The sequence below is a fragment of the Megalobrama amblycephala genome, linkage group LG12 (assembly GCF_018812025.1).
Source record: "Megalobrama amblycephala isolate DHTTF-2021 linkage group LG12, ASM1881202v1, whole genome shotgun sequence".
Lineage (NCBI taxonomy): Eukaryota > Metazoa > Chordata > Actinopteri > Cypriniformes > Xenocyprididae > Megalobrama > Megalobrama amblycephala.
In genome coordinates, this window is record NC_063055.1 from 38,106,909 (window position 1) to 38,122,231 (window position 15,323).

At 35.4% G+C, this 15,323-nt stretch overlaps 1 protein-coding gene across 4 annotated transcripts in view; it reads right to left on the bottom strand.

The window, feature by feature from the left end:
• The window catches only part of nr2c2 (nuclear receptor subfamily 2, group C, member 2), a 29,799-nt gene that overhangs the window by 10,395 nt on the left and 4,081 nt on the right, over positions 1-15,323 (bottom strand). For 2 of the 4 annotated variants that reach the window (XM_048211044.1, XM_048211047.1), the window contains exons 3-10: positions 11,354-11,455; positions 11,072-11,269; positions 7,334-7,439; positions 4,446-4,625; positions 3,491-3,638; positions 1,525-1,612; positions 1,005-1,135; positions 125-299 (exon numbers count right to left, since the gene is read on the bottom strand). In XM_048211044.1, the coding sequence (XP_048067001.1) occupies positions 125-299; positions 1,005-1,135; positions 1,525-1,612; positions 3,491-3,638; positions 4,446-4,625; positions 7,334-7,439; positions 11,072-11,269; positions 11,354-11,455 (1,128 nt within the window). Of the gene's footprint in view, positions 1-124; positions 300-1,004; positions 1,136-1,524; positions 1,613-3,490; positions 3,639-4,445; positions 4,626-7,333; positions 7,440-9,974; positions 10,070-11,071; positions 11,270-11,353; positions 11,456-15,323 lie in introns of those variants that run through there. The other 2 variants (XM_048211046.1, XM_048211045.1) reach the window with 2 other exon arrangements.

A 15,323-nucleotide genomic window follows, 5' to 3' on the forward strand; every position in this document is an offset into this window, starting at 1 on the left:
CTAATAGTTGACTAATACTCAAAATGAGAGTTAGTTGACATGTAGTTGCAAAGTTATCGAAATGTAACCTTTTGTTAATTTCATGTTGACCGTTTGCAAGAGTGTGAGAATGCCGTTTACACACCTTAAAGCTGACGTGTGTGTCTGTAAGCAGAGGTCCCTCGACTTCTATGAGCGGCGTGATCTGATCCCTGCTGATCACCTGTATCGTAGCTCCACCCACCCCGTCCACCTCCGACAAGCTCCGCCCCTCCGCCGCCTCACTGGGGTTCAGAGCTTTAGCCAGCGTGTCAAAGGCACTGCAACACCAAACACATCACACTCAGAAACAATGACAAAAAATGCATACATTTTCACCTGGTTTTAATAGTACAGCTCTGTGGTATTTAATGTCAGTCCAAAACCGTAGGAAGACAAGGAACGGCAAAGGAACTGGAGTAAGAGTGTATAAAAAAATTGAAATGTTAAAGATTAATATAGTAAAAAAATCAAGGTGATAACATGTTGAATAATGTGATATGTGATAATATAATATTTGTCAAGCGAATAAGTGTATTTAGAAATAATGTTTCATGTTCTTCCAGGGAAAATAATTACTATCATTTACAATTACATTAAAAGTCCAAAGGAAGACAAAAGAAGAAATTTTGTAGAATGTTCAGGCTTCTCTTTCATATACAATGAACTTGAATCTGACTTTCAATCTTCAAAAAATAATAACAGCAACAAGTTTCATAAAAGTAGTCCATGTGACTGTGTGCCATATTCCTTATCTTTAGAAGCCATGCAACAGCTTTATTTGAGGAATATATTCAAAAATAAGATGTTTTCATTTTCTTGTTGTTGCATGGTAAATATTTGTGTGAACATTTTTCTATCATTTTTGTGTCCCATATGGGTTTGGAAACTACATGAGAGTGAGTAAACAATGACTGATTTTTCATTATTAGGTGACTTATTTCTGTAAGTAATACCATAATGTATTGTCTGCATTATTGACACACCGTGTGATTTCACTGGGTGATTCCTCCATCTGATCGTCTGTCGTTTCTCCATTACTAAGCGAGTCGTTCAGGTTGGCTAATGACGTAACCACATTAGCCAGCGTCCCCAGATCACCCTGTCCTGACTCTGCCTGATGAACAAATAACATCTTTTATATTTTAGTGTAAAAACAAAATGAAACAAAGCTACAGATCCTCTGAATGTCTATAATTTGTAAAATTATAATAAAAGGAAACAATTGACATCAATAAAAACCAAAGCTTCTTAACTAGTTTTTTACAGTTAATGCCTATTATCTAAACTATTATCATGAGATTTCATTTACTGTTTAAATAAATCTAACAAATAACAACTTTAATGACATATGAGACACGAGTTAAAAGTTTTAATTAAAATAATGGTATTTCAAACCCAAATCTAAACAACCTCAAAGTTTTTACAAACTCTGCTTGGACTGGACTACACAAAACACAAAAGAAAAGACTGACAGACACAGAGAAGTTATGTAGATGTTTTTACTTTGTCAGTTGCTAATAGTAATGTGCCATCAGCCTGTATTAAGGGTTGTTGGATGTTGACAAGCATCCCAGAGTCCAACAGCCTGGACCTGCACAGAGGATTAAATCATGATCAAAAAACATGTACTGATTTAGCAGATGCCTTAATCCAAATGTCAATCAACTAAAACTTAAAACTACAAACCCGATAAACCCAAAAAAGATAAACCCAAAAAACCCGATAAACCCAAAAAAGTTGGGACACTGTACAAATTGTGAATAAAAACAGAATGCAATGATGTGGAAGTTTCAAATTTCCATGTTTTATTCAGAATACAACATAGATGACATATCAAATGTTTAAACTGAGAAAATGTATCATTTTAAGGGAAAAATAAGTTGATTTTAAATTTCATGGCATCAACACATCTCAAAAAAGTTGGGATAAGGCCATGTTTACCACTGTGTGGCATCCCCTCTTCTTTTTATAACAGTCTGCAAACGTCTGGGGACTGAGGAGACAAGTTGCTCAAGTTTAGGAATAGGAATGTTGTCCCATTCTTGTCTAATACAGGCCTCTAGTTGCTCAACTGTCTTAGGTCTTCTTTGTTGCATCTTCCTCTTTATGATGCGCCAAATGTTTTCTATGGGTGAAAGATCTGGACTGCAGGCTGGCCATTTCAGTACCCAGATCCTTCTTCTACGCAGCCATGATGTTGTAATTGATGCAGTATGTGGTCTGGCATTGTCATGTTGGAAAATGCAAGGTCTTCCCTGAAAGAGACGACGTCTGGATGGGAGCATATGTTGTTCTAGAACTTGGATATACCTTTCAGCATTGATGGTGCCTTTCCAGATGTGTAAGCTGCCCATGCCACACGCACTCATGCAACCCCATACCATCAGAGATGCAGGCTTCTGAACTGAGCGCTGATAACAACTTGGGTTGTCCTTGTCTTCTTTAGTCCGGATGACATGGCGTCCCAGTTTTCCAAAAAGAACTTCAAATTTTGATTCGTCTGACCACAGAACAGTTTTTCACTTTGCCACAGTCCATTTTAAATGAGCCTTGGCCCAGAGAAAACGCCTGCGCTTCTGGATCATGTTTAGATATGGCTTCTTTTTTGACCTGTAGAGTTTTAGCCGGCAACGGCGAATGGCACGGTGGATTGTGTTCACCGACAATGTTTTCTGGAAGTATTCCTGAGCCCATGTTGTGATTTCCATTACAGTAGCATTCCTGTATGTGATGCAGTGCCGTCTAAGGGCCCGAAGATCACGGACATCCAGTATGGTTTTCCGGCCTTGACCCTTACGCACAGAGATTGTTCCAGATTCTCTGAATCTTTGGATGATATTATGCACTGTAGATGATGATAACTTCAAACTCTTTGCAATTTTTCTCTGAGAAGCTCCTTTCTGATATTGCTCCACTATTTTTGGCCGCAGCATTGGGGGAATTGGTGATCCTCTGCCCATCTTGACTTCTGAGAGACACTGCCACTCTGAGAGGCTCTTTTTATACCCAATCATGTTGCCAATTGACCTAATAGTTGCTAATTGGTCCTCCAGCTGTTCCTTATATGTACATTTAACTTTTCCGGCCACTTATTGCTACCTGTCCCAACTTTTTTGGAATGTGTAGCTCTCATGAAATCCAAAATGAGCCAATATTTGGCATGACATTTCAAAATGTCTCACTTTCAACATTTGATATGTTATCTATATTCTATTGTGAATAAAATATAAGTTTATGAGATTTGTAAATTATTGCATTCCTTTTTTATTCACAATTTGTACAGTGTCCCAACTTTTTTGGAATCGGGAATCGGGTTTGTAGAATAAATAAACCTACTGTGAATGAATATGCTGTATTGAAGTACTACATTAAATCTGAATGATCTGAAGCTTTGTTTTGAAGCTAAATCTCTGGCTGTAGACACCATGTACAGCACACAGATTGTTTGCAAATGTGATTTCAGTCTCACCGTGAAGCGTCTTTCTCAGTGATAAAGGTTGGCGTTGCAATGAGGGGACTTCGCAGGTCTTTCCTGATGTAGATTTTCTCAGTGGATGCTGCGCAGTTGGCAGGTTTTTCTCTGGGAAGATCAATGGGTTTCCTCTCACTCTGTACAGCTATGGGAAGAATATATAACACACCGTCAGAAGCTTCAGGCTTCTAAATGATTTGACTGTGCAATCATGAAACATTCAAAGAGGCTACAATTTTATATTTTTTAAGTCCACTTAAAGAGGACCTATTATGCTTTTTTTCACATTCATCTTTCTTTAGTGTGTAATGTTGCTGATTGATCATGACAAAAGCACAGAGTCCCTCCAGCAGGAGTTCTTCTCTATATCAGTGTCAGTGTTTCTGAACTCCTGAAACACCTCCATTGTAGTCTTGAGTTTTCTTCTGGGAACAAACAATATTCCTCATTTAAATAATTCATATGCAGAATAAAGGGGCGACCAATCACAACACACTGCTCCAGCTGACCAATCAGAGCACATTGTGCTTTTCAGAAGGAGGGGCTTCATAGAGACAGGAACTAAACAGAGCGTTACTGACAGACTGGGAAGAGAGGAGCTGCAACAATGGAGAATATGAGGAAAATAATGCGTTTTGAACATTCAAGCAGCCCAAAAGACTTTGAAAAGGGTGCTCTTTAAAATTTATTATTGCACCACAAAAGTCATAATTTATTTTCACGTGATAATAACATGCTCGAAAAACCTGCAAGAATTGGGAAGTACTATGTTTGTTTGTGGGAAGGTTGTGTAGTATCATAGCCATCACATCATTGTTTGGCCAGTTCTGAGAGCGGTTCACAGATCTCTCAGATGAGCTCCAGCACAATTTTGATGGTTAAAAAGTTCAGATCAAGCTTTGTGCTCTCAGGCACATGATCATGTTGTCTGAATTGGTTTTTAAACACTCACACTCCATCTTCATGCCCATCTCCAAGCATTTCCTGAGACGGCAGAACTGGCAGCGGTTGCGATGGTGTTTGTTGACCACACAGTCCTGGTTACTGCGGCAGCTGTATGTCAGACTCTTGCGCACACTTCGCTTGAAGAAGCCCTTACAACCTTCACAGCTGACTGCCCCATAATGCCTCCCTTCAAATACACAAACCCACACAGAGATGAGAGAGACGCATGAATGAAGGTTTGGAGCATCATGGCAAAGCGACTGGAGTAGGGTTGCATAAAAAAGATATATATAGTAAAGAATTAAGATGATAACTTGTTGGATAATGTGATAATGTGTTATTTTTAAATATACACTACCGCTCAAAAGTTTGGGATCGGTAAGATTTTTAATGTCTTTAAAAGAAGTTTCGTCTGCTCACCAAGGCTACATTTACTTAATTAAAGATACAGTAAAATCAGTAATATTGTGAAATATTATTACAATTTAAAATAACTGTTTTCTATTTGAAAATATTTGTAAATGTAATTTATTCCTGTGATCAAAGCTGAATTTTCAGCATCATTACTCCAGTCTTCAGTGTCACATGATCCTTCAGAAATCATTATAATATGCTGATCTGCTGCTCAAGAAACATTTAATGTGTACAATTGTACAAAATATTTGTGTACAATATTTTTTTTCAGGATTATTTGATGAATAGAAAGTTCAAAAGAACAGTGTTTATCTGAAATCTAATCTTTTGTAACATTATAAATGTCTTTACTGCCACTTTTGATTGATTTAATGCATCCTTGCTGAATAAAAGTATTCATTTCTTTAATTTCTTTTCAAAAAAATAAAAATTAAAATTCTTACTGACCCCAAACTTTTGAACAGTAGTGTATAATGTTACAAAAGCTTTGTATTTCAGCTAAATGCTGTTCTTTTGAACTTTCTATTCATCAAGGAATCCTGAAAAAAAAGTACACAACTGTTTTCAACATTGAAAATAATCATAAATGTTTATTGAGCAGCAAATCATCATATTAGAATGATTTCTGAAGGATCATGTGACACTGAAGACTGGAGTAATGATGCTGAAAATTCAGCTTTTCCAACACAGAAATAAATTACATTTTATATTATATTCCATTAGAAAACAGTTATTTTAAATTGTAATAATATTTCACAATATTACTGTTTTTACTGTATTTTTAATTAAATAAATGCAGCCTTGATAAGCAGACGAAACTTGCAGAAAAAAAAGAATTACTATAATTTAGAATGTCCCAAATCTTTTGAAGCTCGTTTCCACACACTAAATAAAAAACTAAAAATTCACAATTCTGACTTTTTTCCCCTCATAATTGCAAGATTTAAACAATTGCAGGTTTTTAATCACACAATTCTGACTTTATAACTCGCAATTGCAAGTTTATATCTTGCAATTATGAGAAAAAAAAGTCAGAATTGCAAGTTATAAAGTCATAATTGTGGATTCCATAGCCAACCAAACCAGTACATAATACAATCACCAACTCACATGAAAAAACTTTTTTAGTTATAGTCAAATCAATCAGTAAACTAGAAGATCCAGGTGAACAAAAGCACCTGAAGCAGAGTACACTGTAAAAATGACTTTATGGTGAAATAAGTACTACAGAAAAAAACAAATGTAATTTTTATATGAAAAAGTTAGTTCAGGCAAGAATTAAAAAAACTAAGTAAATTCTATATTAGTACTCAATTTATGCTAGAGTAAATATCAACATTATAAAATTAAGTGAAACTACTCAACTTTTCTGATACTGGTGTTCCCATCATGCACTGGGCCTTGAATAATTAATGAGGTTGATCTTGCGCTTTTTTCCAGCTGTTTTTACACAGTTTTATCATTGCTTTTGTGGTTAGGTATAGTAACTTGCCATTTTGTGATATTTGGAGTTCATTTTCTACTCAAAATGCCACATTCACACTCAAAACGATCAACTGAATGTTACTGTCATTGTGTATTGTGTATTGTGTACCAAGTACTGAGGTCTGCCGCGTTACTTCTAATATGTAGATATGGTGTCTACACATATCTATTGTATTATTTACTTAGATGTTTCTAAGTAAAACATACACTTTAAAAGCATGGTTTAATTCAGTGTTATATTGTTTGACCAAGTTAAAATTACTTATTTTCTTTGTTAATTTTACTCATCTTAGTTAAGTAGAGTTACTTTAATTCCATATTTGAAATTTACTTTAAAAAATATGCGTGCAAAAACTTGCGAGAGAAAATTAAGTAAATTTTACTTAATTTTTTTTTTTTTTTACAGTGTAGGGTTTCTAACTCCTTTTTCCCTGGTCCCAGACTCCCTTAAAGTTTGATTAAAACAACAATGCTTCCTTGTTTTTCCACTAAATCATCACTAGATATTGCCATGTAGTGACCAACAAAACCTCCTTCAGTTTTCACATCACCTTCAGAGGCGTGATGTAAATCTTTATTGTCTTACACCTGCATCTGAGAGCATGTATGATCAAGGACAGTTTACTAGGTCTCACAAACAAACTCTAAATATCTTTCAGTATGAACCTTACATACTTGCCCAATCCAGTGATTAGTTCTTTCTCTGAAACACTCTTTGCAGCGGCCCGAAAACTTGCGCAACATTGTTTCTCGGTATAAAGTGAAATTGTTAGCAGAACTGGCCTGGGCCACGTTTCCCAAAAGCAACTGTTACGTAGATAACAGAAATGATTGGCACCCATGGTCTCTACAATTAATCTAAGCTTGCAATGCAGTAAAATGCAAATTCAGCATCAGACGGTCAGAACAGAATCAGACCAATATGATAAACCTCTCTCGTATGTAGTGTTGTGTAATGTAATGCACTGGCAGTGCTCACACTGAATGTGTTTGTACCTGAGGCTTTATCTCCACACACCACGCAGTATTCTATAGGCTGGGCTCGGCTCATGTCTGCCCCTTTACCCAGAAGCCTCTCCACTGACACTGCATCTGTCACAAACTACCAGAAAAGGCAGAAGGATTACTTACTTGGCATTCAGGGTTAGGATTTTTACAGCACAATTACAGACCCACAGATCAACCCTGGGCACAGATGATGACGATGATGATGCCTTTAGTTAAAAAATGAACAAAAAAAACCTTTGTCATCTAGTACAGACTGTACTCTATTTCCATGTGAGAACGAGACATGGAATAATATGAAAATATATAATGTGACAAAAAACGGTCACTGATTTTAATTCAATTGTGAATAATCTTCACTTTTGCTTTGTGTTCATCACAAATCACTGGATTATCCAAACAATAGTCATTAGCACATGATTATTTAATATATGGCAGGATAGATGTTCAGGCAAGCAGCATCCCAATAAAGCTGATCGGGATGATTTTAACATTTGCATCTTCACCGCGACTGGCACTTTTCCCAGTGTTATAAACCAGTGTCTGTGAGCGGTGTGGTGTGGCGTCGTGTGATCTTTGCCTGCGGCGAGGAGCAGACTTTAAGAAAATCGTGGAGCGAATACAGACTGCTTTGAGCAGGGAAATACAGTGGATATAAAAAGTCTACACACCCTGGTTTGAAACGGCTGGTATACTGGTACACATGGTATACTCCAAGTACCAGTCGATTTTGGCAAGGAACCTTCTGGTGTCTGCTAGAAAGATGAAGCTGAAACCTTTCAGCATGACAAAACACATCTAAATCAACAAAAGAAAGGCTTCAGCAAGGAAAGATGAATGTTTTGGAACGGCCCAGATCTAAATCTTATAGAAGATGCACAAGAGATGCCCTCACATTTTAACAGATCTGGAACGATTTTGCAAGGAAGAATGGGAAAATATTCCACAGTCAAAATGTGCCAAACTGACAAGACTCCTGTCCAAAATAAAATCAAGGGCCTGCTTACTCCTGGTCACTTCATGCGTTCTCTGATTAGATAGCTATCCGATCGTGAAAAGACCAAGAGTAAATTCCCTCCGAAATGAATTTGAGACGGATTTAAATCTAAACACTCAAACCAGGAGGCGGTCTGGGATGCATTCCAGACAAAACTGAAAAAGTCTTCTACCTTCAGTTAAACTGCTAACAGTGATTGTAAATTAATTGCCTAAATTATTACATTATTTGCTAATTGCATTCTTTAAATTGTAATGTTGACATGCATTCTCTGTAAAGCTGCTTTGAAATGATATGTAACGTGAAAAGCGCTATACAAATAAATGTGAATTGAATTTAATTGAATTAAATGCATCTGGTTGTTGAAACCACTTTTTTTTTTTTTCCTCTCTGAAATGTGCCACTTTTGTTTTCAGTGGCATTGCATAGGTTGTCATTTTTACATTAAACATGCAAAAGTTCTGATGTGATTTATCTTTGTTGTATTATTTACATCACAAAAAACAGCTGTTTTAACAGGGGTGTGAATAGACTTTTTATATCCACTGTAGTTTGTTCCAGACTGGCTTTCAGTCTGTGTGTTGCTTGATAAATAAACTTTGCTTCTTTTAAAACTCTTCACTCATCACATGTATACATGTATTTTTTCCCTGAACCATGACAAACTGTTTTTTTTTTCCCCCATCAACTTCACAAATCTATATTCTATATTCTCAGTGGGGTGTGGTATTGCAAACATTTATGACATGTCAAACATTTTGCTAAACAATAGGTAGAACAGCTAGAATTATATGTACCCTAAATACACACAAATAACATTTTATGCATAATTTGACAAACTACAGCTTGATTGGAACAACAAAAATATTCTGTTCACAAATGAAAATGAACCATTTTCCCTCATCTCTCATATCACGCATGCTCTCTACTGACACTGTTATCTTCCAGCTAAACATGTAAACTAACTTTTGATAAAATTTTATTATCGACAAAATTGTTTGTGGTTAAAAAAAAAAAAAAAAAAAAAAAAAAAAAAAAACTGATATAGGCTATCATCACATTAAATACTGAAATGGTTTATGATTATTTCACTCTTTGTTTAGATTATCATAGTTTCAAACATGTAAGCAGGGTGTGATTTGTTAAAAAACAGAGGGGGGATTTTTGAAAGAGAATGTCATCATTGAAATTTTAATGCAGAAATGTAGACATAAATACAGTGTAACTCATATAAAGTGAACAGTAAACATACAGAAAAGAATGGTTTAATTTAAATGAACTATATTAAATACATGTTTAACAATTAACTTATTGACTATACATTTATTTATACAATTTTCAAGCCTTATGAGGTATTAAAATTTAGTCATCTATCCCCACAAATTTGTATTATCTTCATTCCATCTTAGTCCAGGATAAGTCGTGGTGTCGTGCACGTTTTACTACGCTGTTTGAAAATAAAATCTGTAACACAAGATAAAATGAAAATCTGTTTCATGAAAGAGTGATGGCAGCTGCGCTGACTATAGATAATCTGACCACATGTTGAGGAAGGCAATAGCTAGTAAATATGTTGAACTGCCATTTATAAACATTAGATTAAAATTATAAGATAATATTAATCCAATTACTTACGGTTTCATTCTGGAAAAAAATCTGTAATGCATGTCTTAGTATGCTGGTAGGGAAACTTGCATCATCTACTGTCGGAAATGGGAAATGCATCCAGTCTGACCAGAAGTGGGGATAAAACGGGGATGAAAAATGAATGACCAGATTATCAAAATGGAGTGTCCCGCCTTGTTGGCAGATGCTATTTATAGTAAGTCCGACCACCAACTGTCCGAGTGAGCCAGACAAAATTACAAAAGAAATCCCAATGATAACAGGATCAGTGGTGTGAAGAGTAAGACTAACTAACTTTTGATGCGAGTCCGAATCCATCCAAACTCATTCTTCTCCCTTTTCCCATCACATATCAGTTTGGAGAGGAGTTTATTTTAAATAAAAATGACGAAAACATTCGAAAAGTGGAAATAAAGTGCCTAACGGGTAGAAGAGTAGGAATTAAGTATTTAAAGGATTAGTTCACTTCCGAATTTAAATTTCCTGATAATTTATTATCATGTAAATGATCATGAAATGATCATGAAATTTAAATTCTGAAGTCAACTAATCCTTTAATGGATAGGGTTACAAGCAGTACCCATTTATGATTTTAATAAATATCAAATAAATAAACTGAATATGTTGTTATTATTGCACTGTTTTATAATATACTACAATACACTATTTGAACTGTATAAATAGCATCTAACAACTATTTACATTTAGTGCAAAGAAAATACTGCTATTTTCACTTAGTGTAAACAGCATTGAGTGTAACGAAAACACTTTTTGTTGCTATTTACCCTTAGTATTGATAGCATCTATTACGATTTGCATTTAGTGCTACCTAAACACAAAAAATTACCCACGGCCATCCGCACTGTGCATGTAACAATACAGCTTTTTATGAAGGATTTTACTATTGAAATTCTGCATCAAGAGCTCACCAATAAAATGTAAACAATAAAGGCATTTGGAAAGTAGCATAAACAAATGAAAATGGTGGTAAAAAACAAGTACCCAAAACTGTTTTATTGTGACCTCCATAAAATAAAAATAAAAGAGCTGAACCATAAATGTGCCCACAGTTGAAGAAACACCCATGCATTTGTGTGACTTCATACCTGAATTCGGCCGGGCACCAGGCTGTCAGCAGTGGCAAAGATGAGCTGTTTGGCACTAGTGCTCTCAGGTGATGCCAGGAGGACTTTGCCTGCTGAAGAGCCATCAGGTGCTGCCAGGATAAATTGCTGTTTGGGCACGGTGGAGTCCAGTGCCGTCACTATCTGAATTTTTTGTCCCGTCTGCTGCTCAGTGACTATCTGTGGGAGAGAAAGTCTGTGTGTGAATAAGCCAGTGCATCATCTATTATAAAGCGTACATGTGTGTGTGAATTGTGTGTGAACCTGTATTCTCTGCGGGGTCGTGACGGAGGGGTCAGTGGAGATGATCTGAATGCGCTGGGGAGAGGTGCTCATCACTGAGCTGTCTGACGGAGAAGACTGTACCTGCAACACACACACAGTACATTCACCTTTATCTGAGAGTCAAAGGCAGTGTGTTTCCATGGTAACCAAGTGGCCCACTTCAACAAAACAATTGGCTATATGCACGGTTACTTCCTGGTTGTGGTTAAGCCAGCTCGGGCATTTCCGGTGAACTGTTATCTGTTCATTCTGTAGTCGCTGTACATCGACACAAAACCATCAATGGTTGACTTTTTAATGTTGTATTCATATTTTAATGCAGTTCTCACATTTACCTAATTTGCCAATAAACCAGTTTTATTGATTGCAATAAAGACGAAGCTATTGGGACCGTTTAAAAACGCCGTGTCTGTAATTAGACACACACACACATTTTTTCTCCAGCACTTCAAATGTTTTTGTTTTTTTTGTTCATCCTTCTGAGATTGTCCCCATTGTAAAACCGAACATTTAAAAATGTAGGAAATTCAACATTTGATAGAAAACACTTATTTAAAAATAAAAAAGACAATAATTACCACTTTAACCAGCAGGTGGCGGCAAAGTAGCATTTATTTGCGCATATATCAGCCATTTCCTCTAATCATTTTTCACTTTGTAAACATTATAAAATAAGTAAATACATTTTGTCAATGTGAAGTATGAAATACTCACAAAATCTCATGAAAAACAATAACTTTTCTTGTGATTGAATGACACAGAAAGCGAGCGCCGCTCTTTCTTTATAATCACAGCAGCTGTCAGTCAGTGCAGCACAAGATCAATGATTTCAGCACACTTGTGAAAACACACATTTTATTCAATGAATCTAACTAAAGTGCACAATAAATCTCTAATTTTTGAAGCTTTTTTCACATAAAAGTGTGAAAACTGATGGTCGAATTGAATTTAGCCGAGGAGGAAGTTCTAAAGAACGCTCCGTGGTTATAGTCCACTGAAATATAAAACATATTTTCATATGCTTGCTAAATTAAAGGAATTCATACAAGAAACTTTAAGCACAGATAATAAGAATAAAACCTTTTCCACTGTTGTCAGTATATGTTAAAATGAATGGCTCGAAATGTATACATTATTGGCATAACTAATAAGTATTATAACTATTATATTCAAAACTACTATTTCTTAAAGAGCCTCTATTATGCTTTTATTTCTGATATTACCTTTTTAAGTAGGGTGTAAAAGCTGTTTCTGAATGTAAAAAGTCTACAAAGTCTCAGTGCATGACAGATGGAGTAATTTTCTCCTACAAAAAACAATTCTGAACTGCCTGAAATGAGTCGTCAGTAATTCTAGTCTAAATTCCTGTTCAAACCTACGCAGGTTTGTAATACATTTGCATAATAGTCCTACTTTGCCCCGCCCTCAAACACTGTAGTTGTAGCTGAGGCCTAGAACAATTTAGTTAATGTTGAGAAGACGCTGTTTTCTGTGCTGTATTCACTTTTATGCACTTCCAAAGGATGAATTGTGGTGGTAAAACCGACGCCATCAGTACTGTTCGTATCAAGTGCTGAGGAAGATCCAGAACTGAAATTCAGATATGCTAATGGCCATTTGGTTTAAGTTTGCTGTAAGTGGTTGACCAATCACAATCTGATCTTGGGCAATCTGACCAATCAGAGCAATTCTCGGAATAGAGGGAGACTGAATCCACAATCAATCCACACTGTGAGAAAAGAGCTGATGCTGCAATGAATATTATGAGAAAATTAAAGTGTTTCGACATTGGATGCATGTAAACCTATTGTATGAGACTCCAAAACAACATTAGGAACTGGTAAAATAGCATAACACGGGCACTTTAAATCCCGCCTTGTTCTAGCCAGTACTATTATCGAACTTTGTATTGTTAGCGCTTCTTGCATTATTGCAGAAACAGTATCTATGAAGAGTTTCATTCATGATTCAGGCCCCATCAAAGCACAGAGATTGCACTTATCAATTGACATTAGAATAAGCATGACATTTTCTTGGATAGGCTCGTGAATTATGTTGGCATTTGTGGGCAGGCATTAGCATGGTTTAATTCCTACCTATCCAATCACAACTAGTTTGTTAGTGATGAGGCGTCAGACCAAACACAGGTACGGTGTGCCACAGGGCTCTGTATTAGGTCCTATACTTTTCTCCTTGTATGTGCTTTTGTGAAGGAAATTTTTAATTGATCCTAACATTAATTTTTTTCTTGCAGGATTAACATTTATATGCTTTTGAAAACTAAATGTCCCCAACACTTGGGCCAAAGTTAGTGTGTGTTGAAATAACAGATACAGATGGACAAGACTAGACGGCTGTCTAAATATACAGTACAGTCCAAAAGTTTGGAACCACTAAGATGTTTTTAAAAGAAGTTTCGTCTGCTCACCAAGGCTACATTTATTTAATTAAAAATACAGTAAAAACAGTAATATTGTGAAATATTATTACAATTTAAAATAACTGTGTACTATTTGAATATATTTGACAAAGTAATTTATTCCTGTGATGCAAAGCTGAATTTTCAGCATCGTTACTCCAGTCTTCAGTGTCACATGATCCTCAGAAATCAGAAATCATTCTAATATGCTGATCTGCTGCTCAAGAAACATTTAATGTGTACAATTGTACAAAATATTTGTGTACAATATTTTTTTTCAGGATTATTTGATGAATAGAAAGTTCAAAAGAACAGTGTTTATCTGAAATCTAATCTTTTGTAACATTATAAATGTCTTTACTGCCACTTTTGATTGATTTAATGCATCCTTGCTGAATAAAAGTATTCATTTCTTTAATTTCTTTTCAAAAAAATAAAAATAAAAATTCTTACTGACCCCAAACTTTTGAACGGTAGTGTATAATGCTACAGAAGCTTTGTATTTCAGATAAATGCTGTTCTTCTGAACTTTCTATTCATCAAGGAATCCTGAAAAAAAAGTACACAACTGTTTTCAACATTGAAAATAATCATAAATGTTTATTGAGCAGCAAATCATCATATTAGAATGATTTCTGAAGGATCATGTGACACTGAAGACTGGAGTAATGATGCTGAAAATTCAGCTTTGCATCACAGGAATAAATTACTTTGTCAAATATATTTAAATAGTACACAGTTATTTTAAATTGTAATAATATTTCACAATATTACTGTTTTTTACTGTATTTTTAATTAAATATATGTAGCCTTGGTGAGCAGACGAAACTTCTTTTAAAAACATTAAAAATCTTAGTGGTTCCAAACTTTTGGACTGTACTGTATAAACCTCATGACTTGAGCAACAAGCTGAAGTAATCAAGAAATCCAGATGTGCTTTTACCTAGTAACAGAGGAGGGTTTGCTGAATTACACATATGAAGAACCAACCATATTAGAAAAAAATTATGTAATGAATTATGTCACCTTTGCCATGCACCTATTCTACATGAACTGATGTACTCTTTTTGTCAGGGGGATTCTCTCTGAAATTGGCTATGATTAAAGCATATTCAAAGGCACTGTCTGGAGTCTGTCTGGTTATTGCTGCGCAGAAGGTTAGTGGAACACTAGAGACCTTATTCCTAAGTATGTATATATTTATTCCTAAATATATGATTTTAGTCACAATCATCTTAAGGATATAGATGTGACAATTTCAACTTTACATGGTACACAAATTGAGTCTGTTCTTATAAATATTTAGGTATATGGTTAGATGAAAAATTAGCATTTAATGTCCATATTGATAATTTGCTGAAGAAGCTTAAACCAAACCTCTATTGTTTAAAATACTGCTTTCCTTAAGAGGCTCGAAAGAAGCTGGCTGAGAGTACTTTTTTAAGTTTAGACGTTGTTTTAGTCAAGCATAGATCTAATAAATTCATATATACCTCGCAGCTCATGGTTATGCTGCATTATAGAGGTCCA